Below are 18201 nucleotides of genomic sequence, written 5' to 3'. Positions count from 1 at the left end.
TAGAGCTCCGAGTCTTCAATCCTAAGCAAAATTAGGACGTTGGTTTTTACATACGATTGCAAGTTGCGGATGGTTTCAAAAATGTAGGAAAATTTCTCTGAAATTTCAGGAAAAATTACAGGAAACAAAGAAAACTTTCATTTTGTGATTTGAAAATTTCGCTCCCCATACATATACAAAAGATGAGAATTTTCCGAATTTTTCCGTGTAGTCAATTTGCAACTTTGGAAACTTTTCAACGGCACATCATCAATACCTTCGCAGTTCATGTCGTAATTGGGATAATTACATTTATAATTAATGTGTAATTAAACATTTCTATCTTACATATTTTGGTAATATCGCGAGTGAAACTCATTGCAGTAATTAAAATGACGCGTGACTTCACCGAATTATCATAACCAACATCAGTCACTCGGCCACTCCCAACAAATATATAATTATATAAATTCATCTAACGAAATGCGTTTGAAGACATTACCAAGCCTATAGTAGTAGAAATTATATAAAATAGTATAAATCAAATATAATGTAACAAAAAAAAAAACATACTAAATTGTTGCCAAATTTAAGCATTTTACGTCAAAAATATGACATTCTTGTGAATTTCTTGTCGGACTATACGGTGAGTCAAAGAAATTAGGGTTCCGTTATTAGTCTAATAATATTCTTTCAATAGGTTTGTCTTTTTAGGCTTCCGCAGTCAACTAGGAACCCTTATATGTGCAGACCCCGTTATCAGTGGTGAAATTTTAATGAAATGCAAGGGTTGGCAACTTGGTACTCACTCCTCCACCGTGCGGGTAAGATTCCGCAAGCTATTGGGTAAAAGTACGCATGTGGGGTAATTGTTCGCATCAAGAAAATTTCAATGGAATTGGTAATAAAATAAAGTTTAACGAACATTTATGAATTTGTCTGATCAATATCCACGTACTAATTTACGAATATTAAATAACTATTTACTTTATTTAAGATAGTGCTTAATTATTGCATCAAAGCTTGACGTAAATGAACTGCGAGGTATACCTTATCCAATAAAAAAATAATTATCAAATTCGGACTACTCTGTAAAAAGTTATGCCTGTTTTCTTACCCTTAGTATCTTACCACGTAACACAGCTCGGCTCGTCTGTAGAAAAGAGTAAAACAGGGTATTTATGACCACGCCAGTTGTAATATTTGCTAATCAATTCATGATGTTTTTTCATATAAATGTGAGTCTACTAATGCTAACCTGTTTTTGATACATTTGAACTAAGTATATGGTCGGTGCAAGATTTGTAGGTACAAAAAGAAGGGCATTTCTATAAACTAAATTAAGTGCAAAAAAGAAAAACTCTTATTTTCTTCATCTCAGCCGAGAATTCCGTCCGAACCTCCGGACATAAGGAAACTTACAAACCTATTAGTAAAAGGTCTCTAGATTTAGATATGAATCTTTTCCTTTACCGCATAAAATTAACGTTTCTTCAGAAATGCACCGTTTTGCCCATATTTGGGTTATCTTCGCGGAATGCTGACCTTAAGACATCATGCGTCATATCATCTTGAGTTACCGAGACATCGGTTACAGAAATCTACGCAACATATCTTCAATCTTAGTGTCTTACAAATACAGTTCAATATTGTCTGCTGCCTATGATGATGGCAGACACAAGAACTGCTGGCGCGTCAGAATTGAATGAACTCTCATGTAATACATTAACAAAATGATATTGCCATGAATTTACAGTGCGAACTTAACCTACTTAACTGGTGCAATGTATGATAAGATAGTTGCTATAAATTTAATTGTTATGAAGTAAGGTTGCTCTTGGTTTTGGCAATATGTTCATTCAGTTGGATTACTACTCAAGTACTTATAATGTTGAGGATGGCATTTATGCCTGACTCGTGTTCTCCAAAAGCGAGCGGCTGCAAAAGCATTTGCATTGTGTGCATGCTCCTAGTGATTAATATATTACTTCTTTAACATTTGAATATATTTTAGAACACAATCTTTGTATTGCTAAATGAATAAATAAATAATAATATAATTAGGAGTGTATTTTCAAAAGGGCTTATTTTTGTATGGTGTCCACAGAGAAATAAGCCCTTTAAAAAGACTCCTCAAATGTAGTTTTTTTCTCGACTGTCTTTAATTGCAAAGTAATCAAATTACACACGATGATTACAAAATCCATGCGAAATAAATACGTATCTAATTGAGAAATTGATCTGTCTGGATCTAATGATACCGTCTTTCAATGATATATCCCTAATCGCGTTATTGTCTTAACGAGACAAATAACGCCTTAACACCTTTCTAGTGAATGCAATCGTAAATACCGGCGTGGGCTAAGGCCAAACCTGAACAAATTCGAAATACCGATAGATCTGTTGACAGCCATTACGTCGCCCGCTAAGTACATACAAGGCACGCGTTAATGCACCTAATGTTTACTTATTTCGTACAGTGCTAACGAATTTTGCAACTAGAAATGCAAGGAGGTGGTCGCTGACACTTACTATAAATAGCCAAATTGACAGGATGTATCGGTACCAGTTGAGACACACTCGTCTTCTCCCCAACTACTATTGACAAGATGAAGTCCATCGTAAGTGTCAAGTGATTCGCATGGATTTTTTGTGCTAGTGATATAATGCAGTAAACAATACGCGTTTAGTTCCGTGATTGCTGATAAAAATGGAAAAAAGATATGTGTTAGTGATTTCCGGAGACTCAAACCTTGTGTTTTTCCAGATTTTGGTGTCTGTGCTGGTCGCAGTGGCCTTCGGCGCGCCCCAGGGCTCGACGGAGCCCGTCCCGATAGTCCGCCAGGACAGCGAGGTGAACGGAGACGGCTCATACTCGTACTCTTTCGAGACCGGCAACGGAATCAGCGCTGACCAGAAAGGCGACTTGAAGAAGGTCGGTGAAGTCGAGGCTCTGGAGGTGCACGGCCAGTTCCAATACCCTGGAGACAACGGAAACATTCAGCTGACTTACACCGCCGACGAGAACGGCTACCAGCCCCAGGGAGCCCACCTTCCCACTGCCCCCCCGGTGCCTGAGGCCATCCAGCGCGCATTGGCCTACATCGCCACTGCCCCCCCACAGCCTGAAAACCAACAATAATTTCGGGCCTGAACTATTAATACTCATACTAATTTGGTGATTTCTAATTTTGTACTTTTATACCGACCATAAATATACCAAATACTTGTTTTTTTTTATAGTTGTTTATATATAGTGTGTCAAAGGACTGTCTCATTTCAAACATAGACAGAGATACTATCTTTGTCTTACACTAGTACTAGCACCCAAAAGAAAAGGATGAGTATAGTTTTTTTGTTCTTATTTACTGCCAATTTGGTTTGACCAACTATAGTTGTTACCGGTCAAAAGTTTAAGTCCATCCTTTGTTTTCGGTACAAATTAGTACTTTTGTGCGATAATTTTTTGCCGAATACTGGATGTCGAAATTTGTTTCCAACTGATCCGTTATTGTTTCCAGAGATATGTTTAATTAGTCAGACACAAATGACAGGACACAATTTACGTACATTTCTAAACAACTCATTGCCTAAAATCTTATAGGAATGACGGCAAATGCTGGGCCGTAATGGCCTTGCCACTTTAAACGTACAATGCTCAGAGCTTTGTCGGTTACCTTAGAATGAGAAACTGAAACAACTTTAGGCAGATAATATGGAGTCATACGCACACACGTCGGACACGTCGGGTGTCCCCAACGACGCTCACCAATAGGTTGGTATCTAATACCGTTTTTTAGGGCTTCGTACCGAAAGAGTAAAAACGGGACCCTATTTATTTACTCAGACACCACCGTGCGTCTTGCCGTCTGTCTGTCACCAGGCTGTATGTCATGAACCGTGATAGCTAGACAGTTGAAATTTTTAATAGATGATGTACCTCTGTTGCCGCTATAAGAAAAAATACTAACAAGTACGGAACCCTCGGTGGGCGAGTCCGACTCCAGTCCAGTCCAGTCGTCCAGTTTTTTTAATAAATTACTTTGACATGCATAAAACCGCAAATTAAATGGATTATATTGCACCTCGGCTACTTCAGATTTCAAGATCAAGAGAAAGGAATAGAGCTTTTTAGTTAAGTATATATTATATAATCAATGAAATTGGCACGTTAATAGCATCTAGTGCTCCGGGTGCGTAGCCAAGATGCCAATCGTCTACGCTCCGTAGCGAACGAAACGCTACTATCCCTCGGGCCAATTCGAACAATGATCTATATCAACTAGATATCCACTAGTTATGAAACAGACACGATAACAAGATATTTAAGAAAGTCATGTCAAATTTGTGGCCTCTTAAACGATGTCTTTAAGATTTGCTTAAGATATTACTTAGACATCCAATGGATATCTAATGGATAATGGATATCCCAAAACGTCACGATAATTGTAGCGTGAAATGACAATGGGGTTGGCCGGTCGAAGTGTTTAGCAGATGGCGCCAGCATAGCTTGCCCTGTCAATCCCTAGCCCCGTTTGGGGTAAATAAAGGCTTTATAAACCCGTTTATTTACCCCAACCCTTGTGAATGTCATAGATATTTACTTTTCTAACAATGGCCCTCCCTCGTAAACACTAAAATTTATTTTCTATTGGGTCTACATTGACTATTTTTGGATTGCACAACGACTTGTTGCCAGTTCAACCGTATTTTGTAGGGTTACAATTGATAGCACAGACTGTGCAAGTGTTATTTTAAACGTCATATAATTTCAAAGAAGTTTGACTTTTAAAATAACACTTGTACAGTCTGTGCTATCAAAATCGCTGCCAACTTAGCTTGGTCTAACTCTATTACGTAGGTACATACCGACTCCTTCTTCAATTCCGTTACCAATAGGTACGAGAGATTAGGGTTAGGGTATCCGTTTATTTTTTGGCTAATTTCCGCAAATTAAATAATGAGAGTTGCTAACGACTATTGTTAACACGGACGGACAGATTTCTGCAACTCTACGATTGCACCTATTTTGCGTGAGAGACTAGTGCTAACGACTATAAATGTTGTATGTGTGTTTTATTCAGTTTATTAAAATGTGTGTAGTTGCAAAAGGAAATAATCTAAAGGTTTGGGGTAAATAAAGCCTTTAAGCCAAATCTCATAAAAAATGGGGCAGCTATGATAGCGCCGTCTCTGCAAACCTTTGACAGTTGCCAACCCCATTGGTTTCTCGAATCGAACTGCAAAAAAAGATAACTAGTTGAGATGTAAACTATAACGTATCTATTAGACCTCGTAATGTTCTCGTATCTAGTAATTATCACGTTGTTCGAATTGACCGGTCTGTCGCACTAATATGAAAGAGTGATAGAGAGAGATGACTACGACCCATTGTCCTTGACCATGTCCGATGACCCATTAGGTACTCCTTTCTACAGGAAAACCGAGAAACAAAACAAGGTAAGTTTTGCAAGGCATTTTTTTGTCTAAAAAGTCATTTTATCAAGCCGACGCAATTCGTTGTGATTCTAATTCTAACCCGTCATGCCTATAAGATGTTTAGAAATGTACGTACCTACATTGTGTCTGACTAATCAAACATATCTCTCAAACATCAAACATTCATTCAGCAAATAGGCCACAGAGGCACTTTTACATGTCAATTTTTACAAAATTAACCCAAAATTACAAAAAAAAACAATTACATAAATATAAATGTCAAATTACACAAAAAAAGCTAATAAAAAATATACAAACAACAGAAGTACTAAAATTGTTTAGTGATGTAAAAGTCTCTAGGTGTCAGAGATAAAATGTATATAATAATAAAAAAGATCATCAAATTATCCAGAGATGTAAAGGGTCTTCAAGACTTGAATTGTTATATAATTAATAAAAAGACAAGATATTAAATCAGACAAACAGACAAGAACCGAATGAAGTGCCTCACGTTAATGCCACTCAAAAGTAAAGTTACATAGGTAAAATGAAGCCCGTGTAAACTTAAACAGACCGGTCTCCACAAACAGCACCCGTTCACGAGTATGACTCTGGAAACAATAACGGATCAGTTGGAAACAAATTACAACATCCGAACTGCAATAAAATATCGCACAAAAGTACTCAAAAGAACTTAAACTTTTGACCGGTACTGTACTTCATCCCATATTCGGTTATTTCATGTGATCCTTGTTCGACCGGTTCGTAATATTAACTATTGTATTTCACTATTGGCAACATTTTTATGGAAACCGTAACCGATGCATAAATTAATACATTTTAATAATCTAACATAACACCGCTTTGACAAACATTGAAATAGACTTTATGGAAATTAACGTCGTAAACATAATTATGTTAGGAGGGTAAGATTCTATTCAAGCCAGAATAAAGTAAGCGAACAAATTATTTATGGATCGGTTTAATCCCTACTTAATCCATACTAGTCCATACTAATATTATAAATGCAAAAATGTGTTTGTTTGTCTTTCTGTCTGTCTGTCACCTCTTCACGCTTAATCCGCTGAACGGATTTAGTTTTAGTTTGGGTCCCGTCCCGATAGCATAGTTTTTATGTCGGAAGTCATCCCTAAAGAGGGTGAAAAGGGGGGTGGAAATGAGAAAATTAATAAATTGCCTGTTATTTTTTTTACGTTTTCTTATATCTTCTATTTTTTATCTCTTTGTTAACTTAAACACCCTGTAGCTCCTAAAGTAGTGATCGTAGAATAAAAATAAATATAGCTTAATTTGTATGAAATATTATGTAGAAACTTTGGTTCGAAGTAATTATAATGCTATTTGTACAGATATTCGAAATACGAGCAAAAATCTGAAAAAAGGTACCTTCAACCCTCTCCTACACCCTCAGCACAACCCCCAGCCCCAAGGACTTTTAGTATGTTCATCTGGACACCACAAGGTATAACTATACCAATTTTCAAAACTACACGAATTATTTCAGCAGATTTGTTTAATTTTCTTGGGTTACTAGACTTAAATTGTGCCCGCAATAGGACTCTCCTGAAGATGATCGCTGAGAGGATGGACCGCCCTATCCTCGCTCGCGGATGTCCGTGCATGTGAATTGTAATTATAATTATGCTTTCTACAAATGAGTACCTTGAAACGGGTAACTTCGTTCGGAAATTTTCATAGAAAGTGACCCCTTATTATTGATTTTGAGTGTAGTCATGACGTTTTCGTATGTATTTGAGCTTACCATAATTATAGCTGACCATTGCCGAAGTGAAAAGATTACGTAACCCATCTGCAGCGCAAACTACTAAAATTTAAGTTTAATAGGTATTAGAAATAGTCACTAATAATCTGCAATACACAACTGTAATCAAATTGCATTTTTATTGATAAGTAATTTGTAACGATATTTCTATTGCTTTTAGATGTAAACAGCGAATTAAATATTTAATCCTACTTATTAAATATAATTTCTGTCAATACGGTCAAGCGTGCGTCGAAAAAGAAACAATGGGGGATTTTTTAATTTATTCGATATAAATAATAAAAATAAAAATAAAAAGCCTTTTATTTCTTGAACTTTTTTACATTTTTTCATATTTGTTTAAGCGTTCTATATATATAATATTATTCAAGAACCCCTTTTTCACAGGTGAAGGCCTCCTCCAAAGCCTTCCATGTATCTCGGTCCTTTGCCACTTGTATCCAATTTGGCCCAGTAATTTTGGTGATATCTACTTTATTCGATACCTACTATAAATTAATATATTTATGTCCCTACGTCTCTCTTTAACTCTATAGTTGAACATTGACGTTCATTAGTTGCCTTCCTAATAAATAAAATTGGCCAGCTTGTTTTTTTCTTGGTTTTGCCCCCGAGAGTTTCAACTGGGGTTGCCCCTCGAGGCCCCTTTCAACCAGGGCTTCACCTCCTGTCCTTTCTATTCTGGGGCTAACCTGATTAAAATGTAATTAAAGCTTTTTAAAGATAAGCTCTAGCCGTTACAAATTAAGGCTATGATGCTGAGAACACGCAAGCTCACACATGATTGGCTTCAGGCTCATGATAATGTATCGCCGATTGAACTCCGGTGGTGTAATACCGCCTGCGGTGGAAGGTGCATCGCTCAGACCACTATATATACCGATAAAGCAGAGTTAGATCATCATTGTCTAGTGCCTTCACCCACCCAACACAAACATGAAATCTATTGTAAGTGTCAGTGATTGTGCAAATATGTGAATCGATTTGAAATTCGCTTAGAAACGAGTTAAAATACTTTTAACAACTTTCTAAAACATCTGTCTCGAGTCCGTCTACGTTAACTTTGCATACCGACTTGAATAGAACAAAGTGAGGGGGTATCATTATTAACGACATATTTTCATGAATGATGACATTGTCATACTTTTCCATTGCAAATGCCATGCAGAGTTAGCTTGGTCTGACTCTATTCTTTAATTTAAATTATACTTGTAGCAGAATATAGAATTATGTTCTAATTTATTATTTTCTCCATCGACAACTTTTAATTGAGAAAAAATCTGTATTTCAGGTTCTTTTCGCCCTTGTAGCGGTGGCCGTGGCAGCTCCTCAGGACCAACTCGCTCAGATACTTAAGCAGGACAGTCAGATTAACCCTGATGGTTCGTATCAGTGGGAATTCGAGACTTCCAACGGCATCGCGGCTGGTGAACGGGGAGCTCTTAAGAACATTGGTGCCGAAGAGCCTGCTCTTGAGGTGCAGGGACAGTCCTCCTACACTAGCATCGATGGAATCCCCGTGCAACTTTCGTACATTGCTAACGAGAATGGCTTCCAACCCCAAGGCGCTCACCTGCCCACCCCGCCACCAATCCCTGAGGCTATTCAACGTGCCCTCGCCTATATCGCTACCGCTCCCCCTCAGCCTGAAAACTAATTCAGAACTGTGATTAGTTAGGTTATCAAAGGCCTTAAAAAGAACAATATTAAGGTACCGTAAGACGAAGCCAGTAGGAATGAGGCGGATTGAGAAATTTATGGTTTACTACAAAATGTGCTAGGCGACTGAAATCTAAAATCTAAACAGATGGTGAAGAACTTAAAATATCTGACACGTTAATGACCCTGTAAATATAACTAAACTTTTTATAGTAATAAACAAATAGCCATATAGGTATTATATGTCAGAAAATATACGAATCACTGTATCAGATATGTTTAAGCGATTTGTCCTATCAGATATAGTTACAATGGACTTTCCGTAACATAGTTTCTTCAGATTGCCCGTTTGTAATGCCTGTTTCGTCCTAAGGTATCTAAAGCCAACAGTGCTATATTCCATTGCCTAATGGATCTGATGTTGGTGTTTAGTTAGTAAAGTTTCATTGTACAAAGATATTTTTATACTTTTAATACTTAAATTATAAAAATAAAAGTAAATTTTGAAATCTTTTCTTTTATTTTCGTTACAGGTTTAAAAAAATGTTTATTTTTCATCTAGGCAATTAAACAGATAGCTAAGTTTTGAATACATTTCACAGTCATAAATTCTTAAATTTTCTTTTCTAAAATATGTTTAGGACAAAGGTAAGTAGTTGAGTTTATGAATTATTAAAACTATACGTTTCGAATTCACCAATACGTCAAACTAACACAAAAAGATGATAATTATTTTGCTTTCATAGACTTCTATCCTTTCTTGTTTATCAATCAATCAATCAATATTTTTATTTTAGGCAAAAATCCCATAGATAAAAATTACAAATTTAACTTAATAATACATAAAATAAATTTTCATTAAATTAAAATTACAAATAAAATTAAAGTTAGAATTACAATTACACTTAAAATTAAAATTACAATTACCTATTTACATTAAATTATATACTATGCCTCTAGAAATAAGCGACATCTATTAGTACTGCAGTGTTTTGCAACGCCGCCGGTATCGATAGTGATTTGACTTGTATGTTGCGCGATGATCATAAACATTCGTGTTGACGGCGTTAGATGGCGTTTTAAGCCGTTCGTTAGTTTTAAATGGGTGTATACAATTTATTTACTTATTGTATTTTTTTCATCTAAGTATATATGCATTTATTTTCATCAGAATAAATTTGTTAACAATTTTGACCACTAGCATACATTGAATCAATAGAACAATAACATTAATGCGCCAAGTTTTCCTAAAAAAAATCTCCTAATTAAGAATTAAGAAAGTCTAAAAACTAAAGATAAAATTTTGTGAATTTAGTGTCATTTGTTTATGATTTCCAAAAATATTCAAGGTACGAATCGAATTGTCTTTCAAATAGCCGTTAAAAAGCAAGTCTGCTAATAGCATAATTATCTTAAGAATGTAGGTTTGTGAAATTACGTGTTATTGTGACCACAGTGAACCGTCTGACCCAGCTGACCTGTCCGTGTAATAATAGCCGTTGACATTTACTTTGGAACTAGTTCCGTGGAGGTCGCGTCTCAGGAGCCTCTGCTATTTATTGATATTGCTATTAATAAGCTTGAATGTTACGATACATTCATGACTGACTAGGAGGTTGATTAAAATTTAACAATTTGTTATGGTTTAGATACAACCTTGACGATCGTCTTTGTGATTGGCTCGCATCTCACTTCTTCCTTTCACTTCATTTCAAGGTCATAGCAAAATGAGATCAAAACCGTAACAAATTGGATAATCTGAATCGGGCTCTAGATGCTGTTTGTTCAACATAGTTGTAGTTTTTTGCAACTATGAAAATAAATAAAATTTGGATAAGAGCCACACTAGTCGCGATCATAATGTATTAAAGCCTGACCAGTAATATATGATCATCTTTAAGAGGGCGCTGTTATTTTCATGTATAGGGTGACAGTTTAGTATATGCAGTATTAAAAAATTGGTTTCAGTGAAATTCCGCAACATGGTGCGTGATCATATATTCCTGTCAGGTCAGGCTTTATCTATCTGCTAAATAGTTTACACCTATAATACAGATAGGGTAAACCCTCCAGTGAATGAACACCCCCCAGTGAATGAATAAAAACACGTGTTTTGTCTAAAATAAGAAATATAGCAATTTCTACCATTTGTCGTATTTTTTTTCTTATTAACAGCTCTATTTCCTATGCAATGGCAACCCGTGATAAATTTATTTTCGACCAGTTTGAATGTGACCGGCATTTGAAGTTTACGTGTTTCTGGTTTTGAAGTTATATATGGAAAAATTAGATCCCAGATAAGAACAGTGTACGTTTGGAATAACATATGAAGTGCTTATTTAATGTTTACCTGTACAATTTTTTTTGGGTAGAATCAGAGTTAAACCTTCTATAAATGAAATAAAACTATGAAAACGGATTATATCGCGTATATTGAATTTATAATACATCCCGACGTTTCGAACTCTTTACAGCGTTCGTGGTCAAAAAATACCCACATACTAAAATAATGAACAATCACAGACTACAAACTTTAAGGCTGGTTGTACATGCAAAATCGGTTCATAAGGCTAGTTATACACTATAATTATTTTTCAAGTAAAGATATATATATATACGCGATAAAAACTACGCCGGCTCCAACCCTACACCACGTTTTATTTTTGTTTATTGCTTGTTTGTAATTAGTGAGTGTTGGTTGTTACCCGACGAAATGCAATAAATTAAATAATAAGTCAATGTTAGTGGATTATAATAACTGATTGAGAATAAAAAAATCCACAGATTCGAGACCGACAATGGAATTTCCGCGCAAGCTACTGGATCCCTGAAGAAAGGAGCTGAAGGCGAGTCCTTGGTAAGCAGACTACCGCTAGTTTCAACTAAGCTGTTAAGCACTAAAAGCCTCAAAATTAGCTCTATTAATCGTTTGTCTTAATCTATCACTTTGACTTATGCATTTGTAAAAACAGGTCAAGTGCGAGTTCGTTTAACTAGCGCACCGAGGGTTCCGTTCCGTACAAACTTTCAATTATCTCATATAACTATAAACACAAAAGACTTTTGACCAGAAGTATACCTGAGCATAATTATGTATTTATGATAATGTTAATATAATGTAAACATTTCATGATTTTTTCATTGGTAAACTTCGGAGATAAGGGAAAAAATACTTCCAGCGCCCCCGGCGGGAAGTATTTTTATTTTATTTCAAATCACATACTTTTCGTTTGATTGTTGATTACATTATTTTATGAAACTTAGTATCTACCTACTTTGTTAAAAAAACAACATGATTCTTATATAATATATACAGGTACTTAAACTTAACTATGAATTAGGGTCGACATGTATAAAAAACCGGCCAAGTGCGAGTCGGACACGCGCACCGAGGGTTCCATACTTTTTAGTATTTGTTTTTATAGTGGCAACAGAAATACATCATCTGTGAAAATTTCAACTGTCTAGCTATCACGGTTCATGAGATACAGCCTGGTAACAGACAGACAGACGGACAGACGGACAAACGGACAGACGGACAGCTGAGTCTTAGTAATAGGGTCCCGTTTTTACCCTTTGGGTACGGAACCCTAAAAACGATTTTTAAATATCTCCTGCAGGTTATACAAGGACAGTACCAGTACACAGCGCCTGACGGAACCGCCATCCAAGTAAACTATGAGTCCGATGAATCCGGATTCCATCCTAATGTAAACCTTTAAACCATTACTATGCAGATACTAGGAAATGCTCCCGGGCCTGAATTTGTACGGCGAGAACCGGGAATTCCTGCTGTTCCAGGACTGATTGTGTATATATTACGTAATACGATTTTTGCCAGTTTTAGACCCCCTCCCTCCCCTATGTAAGAAAAAACAGGAATCGGCTGACCCCCTCTCCCTGTTTAATATTTATTACGTAAGAATCTAAAGGAAAAATTAACACACATTGGGATTATTTTAAGTTAGATTTTCAAAGAAACAGTTTTAGGAACGCTTATTTTGTATCTGTACCTATATTTGTATTGTATGTTGCTTTATATTTTTCTACTTTTTTCCAATTTTTAGTGTATTTTCCCCATTCCTTTTTGTGTAATATATTATATGTTTATCCTATTAATTTTGTATGTATTTATATCCTTTATCTTTCTGGTACCTTGTTGTACATTTTGCTACATTTGTCACCCTCTTTTCACTTTCTCCTCTCATCTACTCAAAGGTTAACTGGAAGAGATCCCTCATAGGGATAAGTTCGCCTTTGTACATCTTATTATTTGTACCATGTAATTTTTAATGTGTATATTTGTACAATAAAGAGTTTACTACTACTACTACTACTATATTTTGTATATTACATGTCTTTTTTTCAGAGTGCTCATATACCCACACCCCCGCCGGTTCCGGAGGCCATCGCTAGTGCCTTGGCGTACATCGCGGCCCACCCTCCCCCTGTTGAGAAGAGGCCTTAATAAGTACACGGATCTGACGACCTTAAGGGCCACCGCACAATAGCGTCTTTTGAGCGTCGACGTCTAGTCAGCGCTATGGAAAATAGCGTCACTGCGCGGTTGCGCTAACGTTGCGCAGAGCAGCAGCCAGGAGACGCTAGTGTGGGGTGACCCTAAATACAACGAACCTTGCTACGGGACCACGAGTACAAATTTTTATACTAGAGTAACACGATGTTATGGAAATCAGAGCAAATGTACAATGTAAATAAAATCACAGTGCCATATTTATTGTTTTTTATCCTGGTTTACTTAAATAATATATAAGAAAATATAGATAGACGTTTAAGGCCCTTAAGGCCACGATTTTCAGTATATTTAGATATAATCAGATATCGCATGCATATTATTTTAAAAACAATTGAAAAAATAAGACAAGCAATAAAAGTGTGAATAGTCAATACCATAAGTCCTTAAATTGTAACGCCTGTACATAAAAGTTTTGCAAACGTATACTTGTGAATTATTACGCACCATTGACGATCAGGCGCTTTTAAATAGTGGATAGTTTAAATACATCATATTTAAAAAAAATGTAATGACAAAATTTTGCCATTCAGTCGAAAAACTACGCACCTAATTTAATTTGTTAAATAATTGCAGCCGGTGGGTTGGGCCACTTCAGGGAAGTAATTTGACTCGAGAACACACAGGAATAGTCCGACAAGAAATTGTAGAACTGTCACATTTTAGACGTAAGATGGATTGTTTTTAGTTCCATTTTATGAAATTTTATAGTGCAACATAAAATATTATAACATATTATTTCTTATTGCCTTTTTTACCAGATGGCGATATCACATCGAAGCTGCCAAAAGTGTCAAATTAGGAAAGGCAAAAGCACACTTGGCTTGTTAAATTAAGTTGCTAAATTTGACAGTACAGTCGTGACATCACCATTAATCACAAAATTAGGTCGGTAGAGTCTGTCTAAGCTAACTCTGCATCGACTTTCACAGAACAACTTGTGGTAGTGCCACTACGAACGTCTTATTTTGATACGATTTTGATGTTTATGGTGGCACCACCAGACTTTGATTGAGAATATTTTATTTAATAGAAAAAAGAAATTAACTGTGATAATGGGAACATTTGTTGTCTTTTATACCAATGACCTTTTACCCTAAACGAATTCTTATACCGCCTTTGTTCCATCGTACAATCGTACCTATCTAAATAACAATCTGCGCAAAAACTAATGTGATGACAAACAAAGTGGAATTCCAAGTTCCGTCTTAGTTAGAATACAAATCTATATTTAAAATTAATGAAGATGACACAGATTGTTCTGTTTTCGCATTATATGAAGTTATAAAGAACATTTTAATGCCCACACCGAGGATATCAGCTAGAGTTATACTTGTACTAATAAAATGGTATGATTATGTTTGTCGTCTACAAATCCTCAGTCAGTCTACAAATTAGAAATATTACCAAGCAACAAGTTGAAGACTAAGTAATTAAATAGTAGCTTTATGTTTGATTAATAATTCAAATAGAAATGTCAAAGTAGTGGATGATATTTACAAAGTAATATCTAGTTTGCATGAATAATGTATCATTGGCATATACAAGAATAGAATCCTCGTGACAGTGCAATATATTTATTTACTTCTATGATGTTTCAATTCATCAAAAAGATTTAAACTACGGTTTTACATCGAATTTCAGTTTTTCATACAAAACTTGTTTTTGCTCTATTTCGTTTGTATAATCAACTAATTGTAGACCTAGATATACCTCGTGTAATTGTATGTGCAAATTTTCATTACAATCCAACCCGTAGTTTTAAAATGAGAACGAAACTCCCTTTGTATGGGAAGGTGAAATTCAGCCGAGCTTGCCGGGGACTCTTAATATTAATCTACAGTTAATCATCAATTTGGATGAAGATGGAAACTGAAGGAGCAGAAAGAATATGCAGTTAGAAGAGCTGGTTGCGGTGCCCAATAAAATTGGCGAGATTAAAGCCACACGACTCCGTTGACTCGGACATCTGGAGACGATGGGAGAGGATCGAGCTGTGAGAAGAGCGCCGAGAGAAGAGATTTGGGGTATATATTCGCGCGGAAAACGTCTGTCCAGGCGTCTGAGACACTGCTGGATAGACGAAGCTCTAAAAGACCTGTGCACCTGGAGTATAAATTATTGTAATTTTGGCTACACGACCTAGACAAACAGATTGTCTTAGTTAAAGCTTAAAATTAAGTAGGTATGTTCCGGTATGTGACAAACGAGTTGAAGTCAAATCCATGAATCCTACTAAAAGTGAACAGCTTTAGTATTTATATGTATTAAAATTTGTGCCTCATTTAAAAATGGCTGCGAAGTATTAATAAATAAAATCACACTTCGGCACTTTATCACTTCGCAATGTAAATGGACGGTGCAGTTTAGATTTAAGCCAGAGAAAGATTATTATTGTAAACGAATAAATTTTTATGAGTCATGTTACTTGAAATAAATAAATGAATTGAATTGAATAGGAAATAAACTTTTGATTTTTAATTAAATGTACATGCTAGGTATATCATGGGCCAAACACCGGACCAACGCCTCAATACTCAAGGAGCTCGGAGTAACCACCGTCCACCAGACTTTCAACCACCAGGTAACCAGGAGCGATGACGGACTAATCAGTGGTAGGACTACCGTCTAAAACCACCAACGAATGCCGACTCCGCCTTGTAACTAGAGGAGCGCCGCAGGATCACTATTAGCATTCGACTGCGTACATAGGCTGGAGACAACCTAGAAAAGCTTATGGTCACTGGTTCGGCGAAAGGAAATAGAGGAATGGCCGCAGTCCAACACAATGGTCCTACCAGGTCAGCAAAATGCTATCCATCTAGGTCCACGATACCTTAGAAGTCGCAAAAGATCGAAAGGCCTGGAAATCTGCCATCCGGAATTATGTGGTCCACATAGGAGGTCACGACCCTCAAGCACTGAGGAGAACGAAGCAAGGAGGAAGCGAAAAAAACGGATTACTTCATATATCAAAACTGCTCGGCAGTTATTTTAAAATCATGAATGACCTGTATACATGTAAATTAATATATTATGAATGAAAATACTTACTGAATTTGTGTCCGAGACTAACGATTTAATATGAAATACATCGTAAATACATTGGTAAATACCCGTCATAGCGGACAAACATTCTGTGACTTTTTGTAAGTCGATAATAGGACTTTTAGCCGCTTTTTCTCTGGCAAAATCGTATTATATTAAATATAATTTCCCTCGTGGAATTGTTTAAGGTTTTACCCCGTATCGACACATCGCTGGACCCGTGTGTAATTTTTATGTTTTTAATGTGTAATTAATTTTATCTTTGTTTTTGCTATTCTTTTGATTTTCCCTTTTTTAAGCATCTTATTTCTTACCTCGTATTGTCCTGTGTATGTGGGCTTTATGGAATAAATGTCTTTCAGCGGTTTAAGAGGAAAGAGGTGACAGACAGACAGACAGACATACAAACTTTCGCATTTATAATATTAGTATGGATTTCAACTAAATCGGTTCAGCAGGTTAAGCGTGAAGAGGTAACAGACAGACAGACACACTTTCGCATTTATAATATTGGTATGGATTAAAATATAAAAATAAATAAAATAAAAATCGTTTATTTCAGATCTGCATTGATCCATAACGGTGTTAGTATAAAAAAAAACCTAAAAACTATGTTAAGTACTAAATTAATTAATAATATTACAACTAAAAAATATTTATCTCTAAGTAAAAACTAAAAGCAAGGTATTTGGTTAGACGTGGCCACTCGGAGACCAGGAGCGCAGGTTGCCAAGCTTTATTTCGCTCTCCCAATGGCCACCTCCAGCCAAAACCCGGATTAATGTTACCTGATCTGGTTACCTCACAATGGCATTTCGCTTTTAAAAATATCATCTCGATTTGATACTCATATAAGTGATATTCTCAAGGGCCTGACACTCTTTGATAGAGAAAGGTAGTCTTATTGCGATTCCTATCAGCGTGCCATGCTTAATGTCTTTATCACCGACCGGGAATTTTTTCATGGTCGGGTTATGGCATCATGTGGGCATCATAGCAAGGAGGCTATGGCGAAATACCGAAATTTAAAAGAGTGCAAGAGAAAAGACATTGGACAACCGGATAAATTGCGTTGTATACATTTTATATGGATATTCTTCTCTTACCCCCGGTCGCTCGGTGACGCGTCTATAACTACTTGTATATACTATGTCTATGGATATTCTACTCTCATCTCGCTCACCGATAGCCGAGAGAGATAGGTAAGAGCGAAATACACTGCGATTAACATCTCGATATTAAATTAAAAATATATTTTTTTTAATCTGAATGTCGCTAAAGGTGTTTGCAACAGTGAAGAATTTGCGTGGGCCGTTGAATAACGATTTTTTTTTGTGTCCAGATACGGTTCTGAGATAAGAGTTTACTGCGAAATGGTGTTTAACTGCGGACCAAAGTCAAATGGCATTTAAAAGTCGATTTTTATTTTGCGGTCGATTTTTTTCGTTATATTTGGATAAAATTTGGCTGGTTTGAGTCCTCATTCTGGGTGGAATAAATACGCAATCCCAATTTTAAAAAATGTACTTAAATAAGTACTTATAATATGTAATTTTCCGTTGACTTACCAAAATACCACACGTTTTCGTCGCTCAGTGGAAGATTTTTTATGATTCGGTCAAATTGTGTTTTATGAAAAACATATTGTAGCCAGCTTGAGATGAATGTAGTATGGTACCTTTGGGTATGGTTTACGCACACTTAGTGTCGCATCCCCTCCCCCTGACGCAACCCCATT

The 18201-nt window shown here is 36.1% G+C and overlaps 3 protein-coding genes across 3 annotated transcripts in view; all 3 read left to right on the top strand.

The window, feature by feature from the left end:
- The window catches only part of LOC134742963 (larval cuticle protein 1-like), a 127592-nt gene that overhangs the window by 40751 nt on the left and 68640 nt on the right, over positions 1 to 18201 (top strand). The window lies entirely within an intron of this gene.
- On the top strand, positions 2529 to 3129 carry LOC134742959 (endocuticle structural glycoprotein SgAbd-8-like). Its single transcript, XM_063676192.1, has 2 exons — positions 2529 to 2600; positions 2747 to 3129. The coding sequence occupies exons 1-2, from the start codon at positions 2589 to 2591 to the stop codon at positions 3119 to 3121; spliced, it is 387 nt and encodes a 128-aa protein (XP_063532262.1). The 5' UTR covers positions 2529 to 2588; the 3' UTR covers positions 3122 to 3129.
- LOC134742715 (larval cuticle protein LCP-17-like) lies at positions 8093 to 8957 on the top strand. The gene is made up of 2 exons (XM_063675904.1): positions 8093 to 8170; positions 8514 to 8957. Exons 1-2 carry the CDS (start codon positions 8159 to 8161, stop codon positions 8877 to 8879), a joined length of 378 nt encoding a protein of 125 aa, XP_063531974.1. The 5' UTR covers positions 8093 to 8158; the 3' UTR covers positions 8880 to 8957.

Source organism: Cydia strobilella, chromosome 7, assembly GCF_947568885.1.
Source record: "Cydia strobilella chromosome 7, ilCydStro3.1, whole genome shotgun sequence".
NCBI classification, from domain to species: Eukaryota; Metazoa; Arthropoda; class Insecta; order Lepidoptera; family Tortricidae; genus Cydia; species Cydia strobilella.
Note: the sequence above shows the minus strand (reverse complement) of the source record. Positions and strands in the feature narration are given on the sequence as shown.